Source organism: Xenopus tropicalis, chromosome 3 (genome assembly GCF_000004195.4).
Source record: "Xenopus tropicalis strain Nigerian chromosome 3, UCB_Xtro_10.0, whole genome shotgun sequence".
Classification (NCBI taxonomy): Eukaryota; Metazoa; Chordata; class Amphibia; order Anura; family Pipidae; genus Xenopus; species Xenopus tropicalis.
In genome coordinates, this window is record NC_030679.2 from 4,451,630 (window position 1) to 4,476,144 (window position 24,515).

Genomic DNA, 24,515 nt, shown 5'->3' on the forward strand with positions numbered 1-24,515 from the left:
GGCTTTTCCGTACTTTCTGCTGTCGGGCTGCTCTCCTCCCCAGTAGGCTGGAGAAAGCAAGGTTAAAGGGGTTAACTTTTAATATGGTGTAGAGAGTAATAATCTGAGACAGTTTGCAATTGGTCTTCATTTTTATATCATATGTAGTTTTTTAGTTGTTTCAACTTAGCCATTCCTACTTGGATACGCACAAGAATTAAAGCTTATTATGTTCTAGGCTACTGTATTAACCCAAGGCTACCACATCCATTGAGCAATGAAGAGCTGTAGCCCTTTGAACACATTGTTTTGCTCAATGATTCCCCCCCCCCAAATTTAGCTTCTCAGCAGCAGCCCAGAGACCACTGAGCACGTGCAGTGCCACTGACACACAAAAGATGGCCCAACAAGTTTCAAGATGGGGGGCTGCTGGGGGCAACTGTAAAGGCCTGGGTCATTACTGCTTTAGGGCTGCTGTGCGTCTGGGTTGGTACCTTAAGTTTATTAAATAAAATACAGCATTTTTAGGGTTTAGTTCCCCTTTAAGATGATTACTTATGCACAGTACAAATGTATTGCCTTTCCCCTCTCTCCCCGATACTATAAATCACTACAGTGCGGAGCTGTGAGCCGCCTCACGTTTCCCTGCCAGGAGGATTGGGATAGACAGACGGTTATTATTGGCTGGTGAATCCCTTCGCTGCGAGCCTCCAACATGGCGCTAATCAATACGACTCGCGCACAATAAAAGTCATTCCTAAATTACTGACTTTAATCATCTCGGCACAAAATTAAAGCCATTTTTACTTCATAAAACAATAAAAGATGACTGGTGAGGGGATTATAAAAAGGTTCCAGTGATGGATAAAAATACTGGGTACCGCTCTTGCCTCCCCTTCACATTCCCATCAGTCTCATCAGTGGTAGGGACCTTAGATTGTAAGCTCACTGGGGCAGGGACTGATTGGAATGGGATAGGGACCTTAGATTGTAAGCTCACTGGGGCAGGGACTGATGGGATAGGGACCTTAGATTGTAAGCTCACTGGGGCAGGGGCTGATGGGAATGGGATAGGGACCTTAGATTGTAAGCTCACTGGGGCAGGGGCTGATGGGAATGGGATAGGGACCTTAGATTGTAAGCTCACTGGGGCAGGGGCTGATGGGAATGTGATAGGGGCCTTAGATTGTAAGCTCACTGGGGCAGGGACTGATGAGAATGTGATAGGGGCCTTAGATTGTAAGCTCACTGGGGCAGGGGCTGATGGGAATGGGATAGGGACCTTAGATTGTAAGCTCACTGGGGCAGGGACTGATGGGAATGGGATAGGGACCTTAGATTGTAAGCTCACTGGGGCAGGGACTGATGGGAATGGGATAGGGACCTTAGATTGTAAGCTCACTGGGGCAGGGACTGATGGGAATGTGATAGGGACCTTAGATTGTAAGCTCACTGGGGCAGGGACTGATGGGAATGGGATAGGGACCTTAGATTGTAAGCTCACTGGGGCAGGGACTGATGGGAATGGGATAGGGACCTTAGATTGTAAGCTCACTGGGGCAGGGGCTGATGGGAATGGGATAGGGACCTTAGATTGTAAGCTCACTGGGGCAGGGGCTGATGGGAATGGGATAGGGACCTTAGATTGTAAGCTCACTGGGGCAGGGGCTGATGGGAATGGGATAGGGACCTTAGATTGTAAGCTCACTGGGGCAGGGACTGATGAGAATGTGATAGGGGCCTTAGATTGTAAGCTCACTGGGGCAGGGACTGATGGGAATGGGATAGGGACCTTAGATTGTAAGCTCACTGGGGCAGGGTCTGATGGGAGTGACGTAATCTCTCTCATAATAATTGAAAAGTGAATTACCCCTTTAATCAGCCGGATAAGGACTGCAGCCCATGTACATTACGCTCATTGCGTTCCCCCCCCCCCCCTTCCAGGGTCGCTGAACTACAACTCCCATACTCCCATAAGCTACCGATCCCCCCACCCTAATTAAAGCCCCCGCCGGCCCTCCGCACCGGACAGCAGAGTTAATTAACAGCAGAAGATGCTCCCCAGTACTGCGCTTGTGTTTCTAGGCAGGGGGCCAAGGCTGGAGGGCTGCCAGCGCCACCAGCTGGTAAATAGGAAATGTGCGCAGCAGGAGGCCAATATTCTGCAGAGTGCAAACAGATGGAATCAGTAGAGAAAGACGAGTTAGAGTGCGGCTCGCCCAGGAACGCCGCCAACCCGCACCACCGCGCCCGCTCCGTTCCAGTTCATTTAGTACTGATTGTCTCTGGGTATCTGCTCATCTCTCTCTCAAACAAAAAACTAACAAAAAGTAACAATTAGGAAAATGAATCGGGCGGCGTGGGATTGGCCGAGCTTTATTGGAGGCCATGGTACGAGCCAATTACACGCTCACCTGTGCCATTGCCATTAACGCTAATCAGGTGACCCCCGTGGGTCTGCGCGCTGTTGGGCCAATCCTTGCCCGCCGTTGGGCATTTACCCAATCACAAACTGTGTATGAAATGCAATGAGCCGGGTTAGCCATGATTGTTTCCTGCGAGCCAAACAAGCCGAAATGGCTCAGGGATCTAATGCTTTGTATATTAGTCACATGGGGCAACAGTTCAGGGCTAGGAAAGATTGATTACTGTTTCTACCAAGCAGCAGGGCTGGTAACGATACCTTGCATACTATTCCCCTGCCCCGGGGCAGCAGGGCTGGTAACGATACCTTGCATACTATTCCCCTGCCCCGGGGCAGCAGGGCTGGTAACGATACCTTGCATACTATTCCCCTGCCCCGGGGCAGCAGGGCTGGTAACGATACCTTGCATACTATTCCCCTGCCCCGGGGCAGCAGGGCTGGTAACGATACCTTGCATACTATTCCCCTGCCCCGGGGTAGCAGGGCTGATAACGATACCTTGCATACTATTCCCCTGCCCCGGGGCAGCAGTTCAGGGGTAACGATACCTTGCATACTATTCCCCTGCCCTGGGGCAGCAGTTCAGGGGTAACGATACCTTGCATACTATTCCCCTGCCCCGGGGCAGCAGTTCAGGGGTAACGATACCTTGCATACTATTCCCCTGCCCCGGGGCAGCAGTTCAGGGGTAACGATACTTTGCATACTATTCCCCTGCCCCGGGGCAGCAGGGCTGGTAACGATACCTTGCATACTATTCCCCTGCCCCGGGGCAGCAGTTCAGGGGTAACGATACCTTGCATACTATTCCCCTGCCCCGGGGCAGCAGTTCAGGGGTAACGATACCTTGCATACTATTCCCCTGCCCCGGGCAGCAGTTCAGGGGTAACAATACCTTGCATACTATTCCCCTGCCCCGGGGCAGCAGTTCAGGGGTAACGATACCTTGCATACTATTCCCCTGCCCCGGGGCAGCAGTTCAGGGGTAACGATACCTTACATACTATTCCCCTGCCCCGGGGCAGCAGGGCTGGTAACGATACTTTGCATACTATTCCCCTGCCCCGGGGCAGCAGTTCAGGGGTAACAATACCTTGCATACTATTCCCCTGCCCCGGGGCAGCAGTTCAGGGGTAACAATACTTTGCATACTATTCCCCTGCCCCGGGGCAGCAGTTCAGGGGTAACAATACCTTGCATACTATTCCCCTGCCCCGGGGCAGCAGTTCAGGGGTAACGATACCTTGCATTCTATTCCCCTGCCCCGGGGCAGCAGGGCTGGTAACGATACTTTGCATACTATTCCCCTGCCCCGGGGCAGCAGTTCAGGGGTAACAATACCTTGCATACTATTCCCCTGCCCCGGGGCAGCAGTTCAGGGGTAACAATACTTTGCATACTATTCCCCTGCCCCGGGGCAGCAGTTCAGGGGTAACAATACCTTGCATACTATTCCCCTGCTCCGGGGCAGCAGTTCAGGGGTAACAATACTTTGCATACTATTCCCCTGCCCCGGGGCAGCAGTTCAGGGGTAACAATACCTTGCATACTATTCCCCTGCCCCGGGGCAGCAGTTCAGGGGTAACGATACCTTGCATACTATTCCCCTGCCCCAGGGCAGCAGTTCAGGGGTAACAATACCTTGCATACTATTCCCCTGCCCCGGGGCAGCAGTTCAGGGGTAACAATACCTTGCATACTATTCCCCTGCCCCGGGGCAGCAGTTCAGGGGTAACGATACCTTGCATACTATTCCCCTGCCCCGGGGCAGCAGTTCAGGGGTAACAATACCTTGCATACTATTCCCCTGCCCCGGGGCAGCAGTTCAGGGGTAACAATATTTTTTTTTACCCCCAGGTCTCAAAGAACCTGAAGAACGTGGTCCGGTCCTGTCGGCTCTTCGATTACAACCAGAACGGGCAGATCCAGAAGCAGGAGCTGCGCCGGATCCTGGAGAACTGCTGCTTTAAGATGAAGACGGCAGAATTTGAAAAGTGAGTAGAGGCAGTTTTGCCCCCACTGGGGGTACTTCCCTGATGGATGGGGGGGCGACAGTCACTATATAGCAGGTAAGTACCTGTATTTGCACAGTTGGAACAGCCCCTCCCTGTTCATTGGGTCAGAGTTGTTGTCCGGGCCATTCAGCTATGGTTCCGGGTATATCCAGGGCAGCAGATTAATTGCCCCCCAATTCTAACCCTTATTAAGCTGGGCAAGTTTATTTAGGCTTTCTCCCTACCTGTCACCCTGATTGGCCTAAAGGCTGATGGGAAAAGTGGCCCTCAATGACAAGGAACGTGAGCCAACTGTAGTGCTTATTAGGGATGCACCCAGTCCAGGATTTGGTTCAGGATCCAGGCTGAAAGAAATAATATTGGCTCCGGGTTTGGACTGGGAGTCAGAACAGGCCGTGGCAGTACCCAGAGGCCGAAATAGCCCCCCAGCAGCCCAATAAATAGTGAGTGTCTATTGCATCTTACAGCAGCCCCTCTTAGCGAGAGCCCACAGATTGCCAGTCAGGGCCTTTCCAGAGCCCACAGATTGCCAGTCCGGGCCTTTCCAGAGCCCACAGATTGCCAGTCCGGGCCTTTCCAGAACCCACAGATTGCCAGTCCGGGCCTTTCCAGAACCCACAGATTGCCAGTCCGGGCCTTTCCAGAACCCACAGATTGCCAGTCCGGGCCTTTCCAGAGCCCACAGATTGCCAGTCCGGGCCTTTCCAGAGCCCACAGATTGCCAGTCCGGGCCTTTCCAGAGCCCACAGATTGCCAGTCCGGGCCTTTCCAGAGCCCACAGATTGCCAGTCCGGGCCTTTCCAGAGCCCACAGATTGCCAGTCCGGGCCTTTCCAGAGCCCACAGATTGCCAGTCCGGGCCTTTCCAGGACCCACACATTGCCAGTCCGGGACTTTCCAGAACCCACAGATTGCCAGTCCGGGACTTTCCAGAGCCCACAGATTGCCAGTCCGGGCCTTTCCAGAGCCCACAGATTGCCAGTCCGGGCCTTTCCAGAGCCCACAGATTGCCAGTCCGGGCCTTTCCAGAGCCCACAGATTGCCAGTCCGGGCCTTTCCAGAGCCCACAGATTGCCAGTCCGGGCCTTTCCAGGACCCACACATTGCCAGTCCGGGACTTTCCAGAACCCACAGATTGCCAGTCCGGAACTTTCCAGAACCCACAGATTGCCAGTCCGGGCCTTTTCAGAGCCCACAGATTGCCAGTCCGGGACTTTCCAGAACCCACAGATTGCCAGTCTGGGCCTTTCCAGGACCCACACATTGCCAGTCCGGGCCTTTCCAGAACCCACACATTGCCAGTCCGGGCCTTTCCAGAACCCACACATTGCCAGTCCGGGCCTTTCCAGGACCCACACATTGCCAGTCCGGGCCTTTCCAGAGCCCACAGATTGCCAGTCCGGGCCTTTCCAGAACCCACAGATTGCCAGTCCGGGCCTTTCCAGAACCCACAGATTGCCAGTCCGGGCCTTTCCAGAGCCCACAGATTGCCAGTCCGGGCCTTTCCAGAGCCCACAGATTGCCAGTCGGGCCTTTCCAGAGCCCACAGATTGCCAGTCCGGGCCTTTCCAGAGCCCACAGATTGCCAGTCCGGGCCTTTCCAGAACCCACACATTGCCAGTCCGGGCCTTTCCAGAGCCCACAGTTTACCAGTCTGGGCCTGATTGTCCCCCAAGGCAATACTACTTTGCCCCACCACTCTGTCTCCGATCCACTCCCCAACTGGTTGTGCCAGAGGCATGGGCCTCCTCTGCCTACTTCTAGTTTTGGTCAGGTCCAGGGCGTCCAGCAGAACCAAATCTGTATTTGGCCAAAGCTTTTTCAGCCGTATCCAGAAATCATGGGTTTCCCTTAGTTGTGAAGCCATTAAACTGGTTATTAAGGGGCCTATTGCAGTGGGAATGGCAGCCATAAGGCACCGGAGCCGCATTTCTTTTGTGTGAGGAATCCCAGGTTCTCGCCGCCGCACACATTGCTGTAGGTTAATCCAATAAAAGGCGCGCGCTTGTCTCCGAACGCCACGTTCCCCCGGCCAAAATCCCGCCGGGCGCAGTGAAATTAGGAAGGCAATAACCCAGCGCGGCGTTTTTATTTGACAGTAAACCCAGCATTTTGTTTTTTTTCTCCGAATCCCCTAAATTGAATTTGTATCCGTTCCAAAATCTCATAAACAGTAAATTACACAACGGCTGCGCGGTTTTCAATTAAACTACTAAACAAAACATTGCGAGGAGTTTAAGGCAAGCGGGAGGGTAATAAATTGCTCAGCAGCTATCCCCCCCCCGTTCAACAGTCACGGAGAAGCCGGCGCAGCGCGCGCACAGCCGAGATGAAAAAAAGAGCAATAAAAAGTGTAAATGCGTTTACTTTCATTGCCGCAATAAACACGGGGATAAAGGAACGGAGAGGAAAATGGAGCCAGCGCCGCAATGGAAATACCCCCCCCCCCCCCCAAAGCAGGTTTTACCTCCCACTTATTCCTGAATAGGAATCAATTCGGCTCTGGTGCTGGGGCTTCTCAGCCCAAAAAGGAAAGCATCAGAACCGGCAGATCTGAACTGGGAGTCAGAATAGGCCCCGGCATTTCCAGTACACAGAGGCCCAAACAGCCCAATAAATAGTGTCTGTCTGTGGCACCTTACAGCCCCCCTGGCATTCCCAGTACCCAGAGGCACAAACAGCCCCCCCCCCAGCCCAATAAATAGTGACTGTCTGTGGCACCTTACAGCCCCCCTGGCATTCCCAGTACCCAGAGGCACAAACAGCCCCCCCAGCCCAATAAATAGTGACTGTCTGTGGCACCTTACTGCCCCCCTGGCATTCCCAGTACCCAGAGGCACAAACAGCCCCCCCCCAGCCCAATAAATAGTGACTGTCTGTGGCACCTTACAGCCCCCCTGGCATTCCCAGTACCCAGAGGCACAAACAGCCCCCCCCCCAGCCCAATAAATAGTGACTGTCTGTGGCACCTTGCAGCAGCCCCTCTGGTATTTGACAGAACCCACAGATTGCCAGTCCGGGCCTTTCCAGAACCCACAGATTGCCAGTCCGGGCCTATCCAGAACCCACAGATTGCCAGTCCGGGCCTTAACAGGACCCACACATTGCCAGTCCAGGCCTTTCCAGGACCCACACATTGCCAGTCCGGGCCTTTCCAGGACCCACAGATTGTCAGTCTGGGCCATTCCAAAACCCACAGATTGCCATTCCGGACTTTCCAGAACCCACAGATTGCCAGTCTGGGCCTTTCCAGAACCCATAGATTGCCAGTCCAGGCCTTTCCAGGACCCACAGATTGCCAGTCCGGGCCTTTCCAGAACCCACAGATTGCCAGTCCGGGCCTTTCCAGAACCCACAGATTGCCAGTCTGGGCCTTTCCAGAACCCACAGATTTCCAGTCCGAGCCTTTCCAGGACCCACAGATTGCCAGTCCGGGCCTTTCCAGAACCCACACATTGCCAGTCCGGCCTTTCCAGGACCCACAGATTGCCAGTCCGGGCCTTTCCAGGACCCACACATTGCCAGTCCGGGCCTTTCCAGGACCCACAGATTGCCAGTCCGGGCCTTTCCAGGACCCACAGATTGCCAGTCCGGGCCTTTCCAGGACCCACAGATTGCCAGTCCGGGCCTTTCCAGGACCCACACATTGCCAGTCCGGGCCTTTCCAGGACCCACACATTGCCAGTCCGGGCCTTTCCAGGACCCACAGATTGCCAGTCCGGGCCTTTCCAGGACCCACAGATTGCCAGTCCAGGCCTTTCCAGGACCCACAGATTGCCAGTCCGGGCCTTTCCAGAACCCACAGATTGCCAGTCCGGGACTGAGTACCAGCACTATCTTGTGTTGGTAAATGGATATGCCATTGTGCCATATATGCCCAGATTTGGTGTGGCAAGTCAGGGGCTGTTTCTGCAGAAAATTCTGCTCTCGCGTTGGGCCCTGCCAGCTAAATAGAATGGGGCACCAATGAGCTCCATCCCCTTTTCAGGCTGCAAATCAGCCCTTGGGATTATTTTCATGTTCCGGGCCTCTGATTGGACCCCCCCCCCCTCAATGGAAGCCCTTTGATGAATTGAAAATTGAGAATTTCCATTGGCTGGCTAAAGAGATGCCTAAGCGAATAGAACAGTAGAAAAGTGGCAATACGCGGTTGGTGGGTTGGCCCTCGTTTGGTATCTTTAGAGTCAAGCAAAACAATTATATCATGTTTTTATATATATATATATATATATATATATGTTTGGTCATTTCCATATGGGACCAAACTGCTATTGCTTAGTGATGTCATCAGTTATAATCAGAGCTTAGTGATGTCATTTCTGTCACATGACTCACTGAAACTTGTATATTATAATTAATAAAGTACCCCCTGTTGTAAACTATGAGGATATTAGAAGTCACATCGGAGTTCCATAACCTGTATGGTCACAGAACTCCTAAGTGACTTATAATATCCTTATATTTTACAATAGGGGGTACTTTATTCACTATATTATATCACACCGCACGATAATTACCTGCTATATGTAACTACCAAGTCTCATTGTGTACTAATGGGGCAAATCAGGGTACCAGAGACCAATTCCAAGAGCTACTAACTACCCCCCTGAGATATATGTAATGGCTATGGAAGCAAATCACAGGGCCAGAGATTCTGTATGGCACCCCCTAGTGGCAGGGTTTTTCTCATATGTTCTTTTTTGATTCCTTTGGTGCTTGCAGGCTATGGAATCGGTACTGTATAGGCAAAAAGAACACACTCGACTACAGAGAACTCTTGCGAAATCTCGGCGTTAATGTGGAGCTTCACAACAAGCCAACGGCAGAGAATGTTGCAAGCGGTAAGGAACGTAGGGCAGCCTATCAGTAGGTATTACCTAAAGAGGTAGGTAACTTTTAGCATGTTGTAGAATGGCCAATTGTAAGCAACTTTTCAATTGGTCTTCATTATTTTATTTCCCTCCTTCTTCTAACTCTTTGCAGCTTTCAAATGGGGGTCAGTGACTCCGGCAGCCTCTGTGAGGCTCCAGTTTTATTGTTACTTTCATTAACGTATTCTTTGATTCAAGTCCTCTACTATTCATTTTCCAGTCTCTCATTCACTCCCGGTTGCTAAGTTAATTTGGAGCCTAGCAACCAAATGGCTGCTGAAACTCCAAACTGAAATGCTGCTGAGCAAACCGTGAAATAACTAAAAAGCTACAAATAATAAAAAATGAAGACCAATTGCAAACTGTCTCAGAATATCATTCTCTACATCATACTAATAGTTAACCCAAACATGGCCTGGCAGGATACCAAGGAATATCCTGGGGGGGGCCCAGTCCCAGAGTGCTCTTTTTCTGTTTTGCTGAGGCTGCCGTACCGCTGACTTGGGTCCCAGTCCTTATGGATTTACCTTTGCACTATTTGACTTTTTTTATGCCTAATTGTGCAGAGCTGCAGTTTGTCATCACTTTGGGGCAGTGCTGTGCACATTTAGACAAAAAGGCAAGAATAATGTGCACTGCAAGGTAAAAAAGCACCATTAGGGGGTTGCTGTGGGTTTCCAGTAGGACATCTACAACCTAGATGAAGGAGGTATTGGCAAGAAATATGCCCAACAAAGGTATCTAGGATGCCAGTAGGACAGCCCCCCAGCATAGAGGAAGGAGGGCGCACTGGGGGTGTGGCTCTACCAAGAATTATGTTCTGCAAAATGCAAACAAAAGAGAATGAGGGTGTTTGGAGGGCACCTAGCAACTATTCCTCTGGTGGGCCTGCAGTGCCCTGATCATTCATATTAGTCCCTGCTCTAGCGGTGGAGGCAAAGTGGCCGACCCGGTTGCCTGGCCAGCTTGGCCCGCCTCTGCTCTTGCAGCCAGTCACCGTGTTAAGGCCCCCATACACGTTGAGATCCGCTCACTTGGCGAGATCGCCAAGCAAGCAGATCTTCATCCGATATCCCCACCTACGGGTGGGCGATATCGGGGAGCGTGTAGGCCCCCTGGGGACGAATGATCGAATTATATTGGCGTCAATGGGGCAGTCGGTTCGGGGACCGCATCAACGAGCCAATGTGGTCCCCGATCCGACTGAATTTTCTAACCTGGCCGATCGATTTCTGGCCAATTTCAGGCCAGATATCGGTCGGGCAGGCCCCTTGTTTCTGCCCCTACATGGGCTGATAAGCTGCTGAATGGGTCCAAGGGACCGATATCGGCAGCTACTATTGGCCCATGTAGGGGGACCTTTAGGGGATGGTGGGGGAAAAGCAGCACCTAGAGGTTGCAAGGGTCGTATTAAAAAGTGCAAAACTGACACCCCACTGTGTATTATTGCACCCCCTGTGTACATTTGCCTGTAACCTGCCTTTATTCCCCTATTTCTCTCTGTGCTGCACTGAATGGATGCAGAGCTGCAGCTTCCATAGCAAACAGTAAGTCCTTACACACTGGAAACGGCCACTGCGGATTATTCTTTTCATCTGTTTCTATGCATGTTCTGCCGGATAGCATCCTACTCTCCCTATACTGGGAGCTCTGGAAATTCATTTGGAAATACGGCATTGGGTAAAGGGATCTTTAACCAATTGTTGTAAATGTTCCCACGGTGCTTCTCTGAGCACTTCTGCATCTTACACACATTTTCTGCTTCAAGCGGATTACAAAATATTAACTTTAAACTGCTAATATCAGGCTTTGTGCATACCAGCTCTCTCCTATAGTCAAGACAATCAGCAACTATAGGGTTAACTTACTATACACAAAGTGCCTAGATAGGGTTTTTCCATAAAATCCATTTGGGCCCATTTGCATTAGCCCAGCTACATCCTTTCCCAAATACTTTCCTGCCTGCAGAGCTCAAGGTTTATATATTTTCTATTTTCCCATGGTCAGGCAGGAACCTCCCCCTGGGTAAGTGAATCCAATCTCCCCCCAGTACTTACCCAGGTACAGAGCTCTGATTCTCTGTACTTCCTGCTCCTGGGCTGCTCTCTTTCCCATGGTCAGGCAGGAACCTCCCCCTGGGTAAGTGAATCCAATCTCCCCCCAGTACTTACCCAGGTACAGAGCTCTGATTCTCTGTACTTCCTGCTCCTGGGCTGCTCTCTTTCCCATGGTCAGGCAGGAACCTCCCCCTGGGTAAGTGAATCCAATCTCCCCCCAGTACTTACCCAGGTACACAGCTCTGATTCTATGTACTTCCTGCTCCTGGGCTGCTCTCTTTCCCATGGTCAGGCAGGAACCCCCCCCTGGGTAAGTGAATCCAATCTCCCCCCAGTACTTACCCAGGTACAGAGCTCTGATTCTCTGTACTTCCTGCTCCTGGGCTGCTCTCTTTCCCATGGTCACGCAGGAACCTCCCCCTGGGTAAGTGAATCCAATCTCCCCCCAGTACTTACCCAGGTACAGAGCTCTGATTCTCTGTACTTCCTGCTCCTGGGCTGTTCTCTTTCCCATGGGTCACGCAGGAACCTCCCCCTGGGTAAGTGAATCCAATCTCCCGCCAGTACTTACCCAGGTACAGAGCTCTGATTCTCTGTACTTCCTGCTCCTGGGCTGCTCTCTATCCCATGGTCAGGCAGGAACCTCCCCCTGGGTAAGTGAATCCAATCTCCTGCCAGTACTTACCCAGGTACAGAGCTCTGATTCTCTGTACTTCCTGCTCCTGGGCTGCTCTCTTTCCCATGGTCAGGCAGGAACCTCCCCCTGGGTAAGTGAATCCAATCTCCCCCCAGTACTTACCCAGGTACAGAGCTCTGATTCTCTGTACTTCCTGCTCCTGGGCTGCTCTCTTTCCCATGGTCAGGCAGGAACCTCCCCCTGGGTAAGTGAATCCAATCTCCCCCCAGTACTTACCCAGGTACAGAGCTCTGATTCTCTGTACTTCCTGCTCCTGGGCTGCTCTCTTTCCCATGGTCAGGCAGGAACCTCCCCCTGGGTAAGTGAATCCAATCTCCCCCCAGTACTTACCCAGGTACAGAGCTCTGATTCTCTGTACTTCCTGCTCCTGGGCTGCTCTCTTTCCCATGGTCAGGCAGGAACCCCCCCCCTGGGTAAGTGAATCCAATCTCCCCCCAGTACTTACCCAGGTACACAGCTCTGATTCTCTGTACTTCCTGCTCCTGGGCTGCTCTCTTTCCCATGGTCAGGCAGGAACCTCCCCCTGGGTAAGTGAATCCAATCTCCCCCCAGTACTTACCCAGGTACAGAGCTCTGATTCTCTGTACTTCCTGCTCCTGGGCTGTTCTCTTTCCCATGGTCACGCAGGAACCTCCCCCTGGGTAAGTGAATCCAATCTCCCCCAGTACTTACCCAGGTACAGAGCTCTGATTCTCTGTACTTCCTGCTCCTGGGCTGTTCTCTTTCCCATGGTCACGCAGGAACCTCCCCCTGGGTAAGTGAATCCAATCTCCCGCCAGTACTTACCCAGGTACAGAGCTCTGATTCTCTGTACTTCCTGCTCCTGGGCTGCTCTCTTTCCCATGGTCAGACAGGAACCTCCCCCTGGGTAAGTGAATCCAATCCCCCCCAGTACTTACCCAGGTACAGAGCTCTGATTCTCTGTACTTCCTGCTCCTGGGCTGCTCTCTTTCCCATGGTCAGACAGGAACCTCCCCCTGGGTAAGTGAATCCAATCTCCCGCCAGTACTTACCCAGGTACAGAGCTCTGATTCTCTGTACTTCCTGCTCCTGGGCTGCTCTCTTTCCCATGGTCAGGCAGGAACCTCCCCCTGGGTAAGTGAATCCAATCCCCCCCCCAGTACTTACCCAGGTACAGAGCTCTGATTCTCTGTACTTCCTGCTCCTGGGCTGCTCTCTTTCCCATGGTCAGACAGGAACCTCCCCCTGGGTAAGTGAATCCAATCTCCCCCCAGTACTTACCCAGGTACAGAGCTCTGATTCTCTGTACTTCCTGCTCCTGGGCTGCTCTCTTTCCCATGGTCAGGCAGGAACCTCCCCCTGGGTAAGTGAATCCAATCTCCCCCCAGTACTTACCCAGGTACAGAGCTCTGATTCTCTGTACTTCCTGCTCCTGGGCTGCTCTCTTTCCCATGGTCAGACAGGAACCTCCCCCTGGGTAAGTGAATCCAATCTCCCCCCAGTACTTACCCAGGTACAGAGCTCTGATTCTCTGTACTTCCTGCTCCTGGGCTGCTCTCTTCCCATGGTCAGACAGGAACCCCCCCCTGGGTAAGTGAATCCAATCTCCCGCCAGTTCTTACCCAGGTACAGAGCTCTGATTCTCTGTACTTCCTGCTCCTGGGCTGCTCTCTTTCCCATGGTCAGACAGGAACCTCCCCCTGGGTAAGTGAATCCAATCTCCCCCCAGTACTTACCCAGGTACAGAGCTCTGATTCTCTGTACTTCCTGCTCCTGGGCTGCTCTCTTTCCCATGGTCAGGCAGGAACCTCCCCCTGGGTAAGTGAATCCAATCTCCCCCCAGTACTTACCCAGGTACAGAGCTCTGATTCTCTGTACTTCCTGCTCCTGGGCTGCTCTCTTTCCCATGGTCAGGCAGGAACCCCCCCCTGGGTAAGTGAATCCAATCTCCCCCCAGTACTTACCCAGGTACACAGCTCTGATTCTCTGTACTTCCTGCTCCTGGGCTGCTCTCTTTCCCATGGTCAGGCAGGAACCTCCCCCTGGGTAAGTGAATCCAATCTCCCCCCAGTACTTACCCAGGTACAGAGCTCTGATTCTCTGTACTTCCTGCTCCTGGGCTGTTCTCTTTCCCATGTCACGCAGGAACCTCCCCCTGGGTAAGTGAATCCAATCTCCCCCAGTACTTACCCAGGTACAGAGCTCTGATTCTCTGTACTTCCTGCTCCTGGGCTGTTCTCTTTCCCATGGTCACGCAGGATCCTCCCCCTGGGTAAGTGAATCCAATCTCCCGCCAGTACTTACCCAGGTACAGAGCTCTGATTCTCTGTACTTCCTGCTCCTGGGCTGCTCTCTTTCCCATGGTCAGACAGGGACCTCCCCCTGGGTAAGTGAATCCAATCCCCCCCAGTACCTTACCCAGGTACAGAGCTCTGATTCTCTGTACTTCCTGCTCCTGGGCTGCTCTCTTTCCCATGGTCAGACAGGAACCTCCCCCTGGGTAAGTGAATCCAATCTCCCGCCAGTACTTACCCAGGTACAGAGCTCTGATTCTCTGTACTTCCTGCTCCTGGGCTGCTCTCTTTCCCATGGTCAGGCAGGAACCTCCCCCTGGGTAAGTGAATCCAATCCCCCCCCAGTACTTACCCAGGTACAGAGCTCTGATTCTCTGTACTTCCTGCTCCTGGGCTGCTCTCTTTCCCATGGTCAGACAGGAACCTCCCCCTGGGTAAGTGAATCCAATCTCCCGCCAGTACTTACCCAGGTACAGAGCTCTGATTCTCTGTACTTCCTGCTCCTGGGCTGCTCTCTTTCCCATGGTCAGGCAGGAACCTCCCCCTGGGTAAGTGAATCCAATCCCCCCCCAGTACTTACCCAGGTACAGAGCTCTGATTCTCTGTACTTCCTGCTCCTGGGCTGCTCTCTTTCCCATGGTCACGCAGGAACCTCCCCCTGGGTAAGTGAATCCAATCTCCCCCCAGTACTTACCCAGGTACAGAGCTCTGATTCTCTGTACTTCCTGCTCCTGGGCTGCTCTCTTTCCCATGGTCAGGCAGGAACCTCCCCCTGGGTAAGTGAATCCAATCTCCCCCCAGTACTTACCCAGGTACAGAGCTCTGATTCTCTGTACTTCCTGCTCCTGGGCTGCTCTCTTTCCCATGGTCAGGCAGGAACCTCCCCCTGGGTAAGTGAATCCAATCTCCCCCCAGTACTTACCCAGGTACAGAGCTCTGATTCTCTGTACTTCCTGCTATAAATGCCAATCAGATTGGTACCGGCAGAACAAGCCGCAGTGTTAGAATGAAACCTAATCCCTATTTGCACGTTACAGAATGCCCTTCCATAGGATCGGAGCGAGCGCTTTATTTAGCTTCTTTATTTACTGTAACGTTTCATTCTGCATTCGGCCCCCCTCACCCCCCTCATTTGCATATATGCAAATGAACCAACTCTCGCCAGCTGCTCCCTATGCAGCGTTCTTCTGCCGTCCCCTCCAATGGCATCGCTAGCCCAGCCAATAGTCCTGTCAATAACCATCTCAGCCTCTTGTTATATTTATATTATTATTAATATTATTATTAATTACAGCTCTAAACTGGGAGGCCGTTCAACGGGAGCAACAAAAAGAAAAGAACTGCCGACCGCCCCCTCCCCTGAAAGAGTTAAGCGCGGAGGATTACACCATCGATGACATAGAAGCGGCGCTCCGGAAAAAGGTAGCGGTTTGGATAGTATAGTGAATAAAGTACCCCCTATTGTAACATATAAGGATATTATAAGCCCCCAGAGGAGTTCCTTATAATATATAGTGAATAAAGTACCCCCTATTGTAACATATAGGGATATTATAAGCCCCCGAGGAGTTCCTTATAATATATAGTGAATAAAGTGCCCCCTATTGTAACATATAGGGATATTATAAGCCCCCGAGGAGTTCCTTATAATATATAGTGAATAAAGTGCCCCCTATTGTAACATATAGGGATATTATAAGCCCCGAGGAGTTCCTTATAATATATAGTGAATAAAGTGCCCCCTATTGTAACATATAGGGATATTATAAGCCCCCGAGGAGTTCCTTATAATATATAGTGAATAAAGTGCCCCCTATTGTAACATATGGGGATATTATAAGCCCCCAAGGAGTTCCTTATAATATATAGTGAATAAAGTACCCCCTATTGTAACATATGGGGATATTATAAGCCCCCGAGGAGTTCCTTATAATATATAGTGAATAAAGTACCCCCTATTGTAACATATGGGGATATTATAAGCCCCCGAGGAGTTCCTTATAATATATAGTGAATAAAGTGCCCCCTATTGTAACATATAGGGATATTATAAGCCCCCGAGGAGTTCCTTATAATATATAGTGAATAAAGTGCCCCCTATTGTAACATATAGGGATATTATAAGCCCCCGAGGAGTTCCTTATAATATATAGTGAATAAAGTGCCCCCTATTGTAACATATAGGGATATTATAAGCCCCCGAGGAGTTCCTTATAATATATAGTGAATAAAGTGCCCCCTATTGTAACATATAGGGATATTATATGCCCCCGAGGAGTTCCTTATAATATATAGTGAATAAAGTACCCCCTATTGTAACATATAGGGATATTATAAGCCCCCGAGGAGTTCCTTATAATATATAGTGAATAAAGTACCCCCTATTGTAACATATAGGGATATTATAAGCCCCCGAGGAGTTCCTTATAATATATAGTGAATAAAGTACCCCCTATTGTAACATATAGGGATATTATAAGTCCCCGAGGAGTTCCTTATAATATATAGTGAATAAAGTGCCCCCTATTGTAACATATAGGGATATTATAAGCCCCCGAGGAGTTCCTTATAATATATAGTGAATAAAGTGCCCCCTATTGTAACATATAGGGATATTATATGCCCCCGAGGAGTTCCATGACCATATAAAGGTACGAGGCCAAAGGTGACTTAAACCAGGGGGTACTTTATTTATTATAATATACAAGTTTCAGTGAGTCATGTGACAGAAATGACATCACTAAGCTCCGATTATAACTGATGACATCACTAAGCACCGTTTATAAGGACCTGGCCCTCCTGGGCCGAATCTTACAGCAGATATAGGTAGTGGCTTATAGTAATTCATTTTTATAGGCCCACGCTGGAAATAAGAATGGGCTGATGGGAATTCTCCTAAAATAGGGGCCCAGTAGGGACCCCACCCTGTTCTTAAAGGGAATGTAAACCCTGCTGCAATTGCACTGCTTAATCATTGTTTGCAGGACTACAAATCCTAGAATCATGTAATATATAGTGAAGGATGAGGCATGCTGGGAGCTGTAGTCCAGCAACATCAGGGTTATATTTTTAAAGCAATATTGCACAATAAAACTTTCCCCCAATGAGAATCCCAGCTGATGTGAGTAAATCCGGCTCCCTGTTCTCTGTTCCTGCAATTGGAGTTGGGAGCAATAAGCACAGTTTCCCAGCACTGAAGTCTGTCCCTTTATCCCCATGTCTGATTCCTGTGCCATATAATGACGGGAAAAAAAATTACATCATCATCTCTATATGTAACATAACAGCAAGATGGCCGACACAGTGCAGGGATTCAGCTCATTGGTCAATTCTTTTGCATTTATAATGAGGTTTTTCATCAGTAGAATTCACATTGGTGACATTTTTTGCCTCTTTAATTACATTTTTTGGCAACTTCTATAGCAAAACTAGGGTTACTGTGACAAAAAGTCATGTGATTTCAAGGATTGGATTAGGGTCAGCCAGGCACTTGGATTCATCTGAATCCCGAACAGAATCCTCGATTCGGTGCATCCCTATTCGACATATAGAATGGGTGGAGACTGGGAAAGTAGGCGGGCTTAGAATGCCGGCCCGCCAGTTTAATTTGATTGTTTGGGCCTAGGTGGGCATTAGTGATGTGGGGGTTAATTTTTTCTCGACCCAACCTGGCTAGTCCCCTCTATTTATGGACTCGCGCCTGATCCGCCCACTGCTGACCTCACAAAAGGGGCGTGTCTATAAATTAGAGAGCTGGAACTGGGAAGCCAGCAATGTACAGTCGCAGGCAGGGAGGGCAAGCAAAGGAGCTCAACCTGAACCCGCCCGCAACCCAAAAATGAGTGCAGAAGTCGACCCGAACCCGCCCTACCCGCAGGTATTGAGCCGGCTCGATTCCTGTGGGATACTGGGGGTCACTGACCCCGGCAGCCAAAAACTATTGCTCTGTGAGGGAACAATTTTATTATTTTTGTTAATTTATATTCCTTATCTTTCTGTGCAGGCCCCACTACTATTCATATTCCCATCACTTGTTTAAACCACCGCCTGGTTACCGGGTAAAAATGACCCTAGCAACCAGATAGTTGCTAAAATTCCAAACTGGGAGCACTGTGTCTCCTTCAGAAATGAGTCGTTTATCCTCAAAATGAGCTATTTTTCGTTACTGGTGGTTCCAGATATTTACGCAACGGCAGCTGCTTTTGGGACTGGAAATGATCTGCGTTTAACGGAACATTTACCCTAGTAACCAGGCAGTGGTTTAAACCCTCTACCCGCAGGTATCGAGCCAGCCTGCGCATCACTGGTGGGCATATCAGGAGAAGATGCACTTGCTTGGCAACCTTGCCAAATGAGCAGATCTTCTAGTGTATGGCCACCTTTAGATAGGGAGGGAATTGGGGCAGTTAGGGGGGCAGAATCACTGGGGATTACAAATTTACCGCCAATGCCAGTATATTTGTAGTACTGCTACCAGCCCGGTGGCAACTGTAGTAGCGATCCCAGCAGCCATGTATAAATGCCGGTCTGGATATGTGGGAAAACCACAAAGCCCAGGCCGCATAGCTAGGAATAGTGGTACAGTACCCAATGGGGCTCCCCTCTTTTCTATGACTAGTGGTACGTGCTGGGGAGGAGGGGCCTGTCCCTTGGGAGTTCCGCCCCTGGTTCTCAGGGTGCTTTATATTTCATAATAGGCAGCGGCGGGCATAACACCCTGTGTGCCAAAAGCCATTGTAATTCTGCTTCCGGCACATAGTATACTGCACAATACATAGGGGCTGATTTACTAACCCACGAACGGGTCGAAATGAGTCCGATTGCGTTTTTTTTCGTAAAGATCGGTATTTTGCAATTTTTTCGTATTTTTTGCGATTTTTTCGGCGTCTTTACGAATTTTTCGTTACCAATACGATTTTTGCGTAAAAACGCGAGTTTTTCGTAGCCATTACGAAAGTTGCGTAAAATCTTGCGATTTTTCGTAGCGTTAAAACTTGCGCAAAAAGTTGCGCTTTTTTCGTAGCGTTAAAACTTACGCGAAACTTCGCACCTTTTAAGTTTTAACGCTACGAAAAAGGCGCAACTTTTCACGTAAGTTTTAACGCTACAGAAAAATCGCAAGATTTTACGCAACTTTCGTAAAGGCTACGAAAAACTCGCGTTTTTATGCAAAAATCGTATTGGTAATGAAAAATTCGTAAAGACGCCGAAAAAATCGCAAAACATACGAAAAAGTCGCAAAATGTTCGTTTTCAAGTCGGAACTTTTCCAATTCGGGTCGGATTCGTGGGTTAGTAAATCAGCCCCATAGTGTAGCCACACTAGGGGGCAGTGTCCAGGGGGGGGGGTCCTGCGCAGATGCCCCTCCTACCACTAGTTTTTAGCATTGCAGCACTGATAGGGTTAACCGGCAATATAATAAAACTGGCTTTTGCGCCTTCGCTTCCATATGGTCCCGTGCGTTTCCATCCGTCTGATCTCAGAGAATGTTCCTTGCGCGGCGCGGAGACAATGGCTCCACATTAACTAGATATATAAAAAAAAAAGCGTCTGAACTCAAGTGACAGATTGTACAACAATATGGTTTTCATTATAAAAGGGAAAAAAAAACCCACAATCATTTAGATTTCCTGTTACCATGGTTACCGCTGTTTTAGCCCCCCCACACACACACGGTGGCTGGGGAAATGGTGCGGCACTTAAGTGGGATATCGTAACAAAAAAAAAAAAAAGCAGATTTCTTTATTTCACCCTTTTATTTCAATTTTACACGACTGCGAGAAATAGACTTTAACGAGCGTTTCCGTGAAACGCAGATCATTTCCAGTCCCAAAAGCAGCTGCCGTTGCGTATATATCGGGAACCGCCAGTAACGAAAAATAGCTGTTTCATTTTGAGCTGTTTCATTCTGAAGGAGAAACAAATCGCTTCCAGTTTGGAATTTGAGCAACTATCTGGTTGCTAGGGTCATTTTTACCCTAGTAACCAGGCAGTGGTTTAAATGAGTAGTAGAGGGGCCTGCACAGAAAAATAAGTAATAAAAATTAACGAAAATAATAAAACTGGAGCGTCACAGAGCAATAAGTTTTGGTTGCCGGGGTCAGTGACCCCCAGTTGAAAGCTGCAAAGAGTCAGAAGAAGAAGGGAAATAATTTAAAAAAAACTATGAAAAATAAATAATGAAGACCAATTGAAAAGTTGCTTAGAATCTGAAACCCAGAATGGCACCAAGGGGGCATAAAGTACATTACACACAGACAGAGATCACTAACGCTGCTTTTTGTGGTTCCGATTGCCCCACAGATTTCGGCTTCGTACCCCAACCTGGTGAAGGCTTTCCGGGCGTTTGATGGATCCCACTCCGGCTACGTGTCGGCTGAGGCCTTACAGTCAGTCATTAATAACTTTATCTTCCCACTGCCCAATGGGACCTTTCAGAAGTTAATGAACAGGTAAGTGCCCCAAAGTCATGTTACCCCCCACCCAGTGTGCCACGCTTGTGTCTTAGCTGTCGGCCATCTTTCTGCCTCTCCCCAGATTGGCCATTAAATGCACAGACAGGATTGGCTGGGAGCAGTTCCTGAGGAGATTCCAAGGGCCGGAGAGTATGGCAAACGGGCAGACCATCCCGATGAAGCCGAATCATAGGTAAGTAGCGAGTTATGTCCCTGCAGCCCCCCCAGCCCAATAAATAGTGACTGTCTGTGGCACCTTACAGCCCCCCTGGCATTCCCAGTACCCAGAGGCACAAACAGCCCCCCCCCCAGCCCAATAAATAGTGACTGTCTGTGGCACCTTACAGCCCCCCCGGCATTCCCAGTACCCAGAGGCACAAACAGCCCCCCCCCCAGCCCAATAAATAGTGACTGTCTGTGGCACCTTACAGCCCCCCCGGCATTCCCAGTACCCAGAGGCACAAACAGCCCCCCCCCAGCCCAATAAATAGTGACTGTCTGTGGCACCTTACAGCCCCCCTGGCATTCCCAGTACCCAGAGGCACAAACAGCCCCCCCCCCCAGCCCAATAAATAGTGACTGTCTGTGGCACCTTACAGCCCCCCTGGCATTCCCAGTACCAGAGGCACAAACAGCCCCCCCCCAGCCCAATAAATAGTGACTGTCTGTGGCACCTTACAGCCCCCCTGGCATTCCCAGTACCCAGAGGCACAAACAGCCCCCCCCCCAGCCCAATAAATAGTGACTGTCTGTGGCACCTTACAGCCCCCCTGGCATTCCCAGTACCCAGAGGCACAAACAGCCCCCCCAGCCCAATAAATAGTGACTGTCTGTGGCACCTTACAGCCACCCTGGCATTCCCAGTACCCAGAGGCACAAACAGCCCCCCCCCCAGCCCAATAAATAGTGACTGTCTGTGGCACCTTACAGCCCCCCTGGCATTCCCAGTACCCAGAGGCACAAACAGCCCCCCCAGCCCAATAAATAGTGACTGTCTGTGGCACCTTACAGCCCCCCCGGCATTCCCAGTACCCAGTGGCACAAACAGTCCCCCCCAGCCCAATAAATAGTGACTGTCTGTGGCACCTTACAGCCCCCCTGGCATTCCCAGTACCCAGAGGCACAAACAGTCCCCCCCAGCCCAATAAATAGTGACTGTCTGTGGCACCTTACAGCCCCCCTGGATAAAATGAAAAAACAGCAGCACTCCGGAAATGTTGTAGAAAAAAGTGACTTTACTCAAGTGCACACAGCAACGTTTCGGGCATAAACCAGCCCTTTATCAAGCCTAGTCAAACAAATACAATCAAGTGTTATATACCCACAGGAAAGGGAGGGACCATCACTCCAGCCCTCCATTTAACCCTTTGTGTTCAATATACAAATTTTCAATATATAGATTGCACATATCAAATTTCAAAATTGTAAAAAACATATAAAACAGCACATATATATGCCATAATAATACTTCCATAATATGCTCTAGTGTATCAAGTGCATCAAAATGTAATAGTGATAAATATACTGCTAACGTATAGGAACAATAAATGTCTTACTTTAATGTATTTCATTAAAAATAATTGCTTTTTCCTTATTTCTTTTTCTTTTTGGCTCCGATGCCAAACTCAGGGGACAAATCACCCCTGAATTGTTAGGAATCTGGAGCTTCCACATCTCTGAATCTTACTGTCTTATATAAATAACAAAGGGCTGGTTTATGCCCGAAACGTTGCTGTGTGCACTTGAGTAAAGTCACTTTTTTCTACAACATTTCCGGAGTGCTGCTGTTTTTTCATTTTATCCTGGATATTGTTTTACCCTGGCTGAGGGTTCAGCTTGCACCTGGGGCTACAATTAGCTGGTTTGTCCATTGTGTAGCACACCTTAATCAATTTGTTGATACCTTACAGCCCCCCTGGCATTCCCAGTACCCAGAGGCACAAACAGCCCCCCCCCAGCCCAATAAATAGTGACTGTCTGTGGCACCTTACAGCCCCCCTGGCATTCCCAGTACCCAGAGGCACAAACAGCCCCCCCAGCCCAATAAATAGTGACTGTCTGTGGCACCTTACAGCCCCCCTGGCATTCCCAGTACCCAGAGGCACAAACAGCCCCCCCCAGCCCAATAAATAGTGACTGTCTGTGGCACCTTACAGCCCCCCTGGCATTCCCAGTACCCAGAGGCACAAACAGCCCCCCCCCCCAGCCCAATAAATAGTGACTGTCTGTGGCACCTTACAGCCCCCCTGGCATTCCCAGTACCCAGAGGCACAAACAGCCCCCCCAGCCCAATAAATAGTGACTGTCTGTGGCACCTTACAGCCCCCCTGGCATTCCCAGTACCCAGAGGCACAAACAGCCCCCCAGCCCAATAAATAGTGACTGTCTGTGGCACCTTACAGCCCCCCTGGCATTCCCAGTACCCAGAGGCACAAACAGCCCCCCCAGCCCAATAAATAGTGACTGTCTGTGGCACCTTACAGCCCCCCCAGCCCAATAAATAATGACTGTCTGTGGCACCTTACAGCCCCCTTGGCATTCCCAGTACCCAGAGGCACAAACAGCCCCCCCAGCCCAATAAATAGTGACTGTCTGTGGCACCTTACAGCCCCCCTGGCATTCCCAGTACCCAGAGGCACACACAGCCCCCCAGCCCAATAAATAGTGACTGTCTGTGGCACCTTACAGCCCCCCTGGCATTCCCAGTACCCAGAGGCACAAACAGCCCCCCCCAGCCCAATAAATAGTGACTGTCTGTGGCACCTTACAGCAGCCCCCCTGGCATTTGCCAGACCCCACAGGTTGCCAGCCAATGACAATGTCTTGCCTAACTATTGACACTATCCTAGAATTACGGCCCCTGTACAGTCAGATATTCTCTTTCCTATAGAGTTAATCCGGTGAGGGGGGAAAGCCCAGTGGTTTCCAGTGAACACATCCTTCAGAAGCTCCAGAGGCATTTCCAGGACGCCTACCCTTCCCTGAAACAGGCCTTTCTGGTACTGGATGAGGTAGGTCCATGGTATTGTGTAATCATGTTATAATCTCATTCATCAAATCAGAATCATCGGATCATGCAAAATGTTTTTGGTATAAAACAAATTTATTACCCCCCCCAACCAATGATGCTGACCCTTTTATTTGCCTATTAGGGGCGTAAAGGAAGGATCAGCAGGAAGGAGCTGCGCCGAATTGTGGACTGCATGATGTTTCGGGTCACAGACGCTCAGTTCAAGGAGCTTATGATCATCCTCGATCCACAGCACACGGGGTTCATCAGTTACCTGCAGTTCCTCGACTTGTTTGAAGATAAAGAGTCTGTTGTGAGTCTGTTGTATCGGCTTCCCTCCCACTTCTCTGTGTGTGGGATTCATTGTTATACAGATAGCTAGATTCTTCTCATTACAGCAGTCCTGCCCTGCTTTATGGCTGAGATTCTAGCTATCTGTATAACAGAGCATTCTGTCACAGTGGCACAGATCCTATCTGATCCCCCCATTGTAAGCAGCAGTCCTGCCCTGCTTTATGGCTGAGATTCTAGCTATCTATATAACAGAGCATTCTGTCACAGTGGCACAGATCCTATCTGATCCCCCCCATAGTAAGCAGCAGTCCTGTCCTGCTTTATGGCTGAGATTCTAGCTATCTGTATAACAGAGCATTCTGTCACAGTGGCACAGATCCTATCTGATCCCCCCCCATTGTAAGCAGCAGTCCTGCCCTGCTTTATGGCTGAGATTCTAGCTATCTGTATAACAGAGC

At 50.1% G+C, this 24,515-nt stretch overlaps 1 protein-coding gene across 1 annotated transcript in view; it reads left to right on the forward strand.

Annotated features, from left to right (window-relative positions):
- Positions 1-24,515, forward strand: part of efcab6 (EF-hand calcium binding domain 6) — a 76,672-nt gene that overhangs the window by 21,265 nt on the left and 30,892 nt on the right. The window contains exons 7-13 of the mRNA XM_031898098.1: positions 4,262-4,398; positions 9,141-9,259; positions 15,593-15,720; positions 20,602-20,750; positions 20,836-20,946; positions 23,644-23,764; positions 23,906-24,076. Coding sequence (XP_031753958.1) covers positions 4,262-4,398; positions 9,141-9,259; positions 15,593-15,720; positions 20,602-20,750; positions 20,836-20,946; positions 23,644-23,764; positions 23,906-24,076 — 936 coding nt within the window. The remainder of the gene's footprint in view (positions 1-4,261; positions 4,399-9,140; positions 9,260-15,592; positions 15,721-20,601; positions 20,751-20,835; positions 20,947-23,643; positions 23,765-23,905; positions 24,077-24,515) is intronic.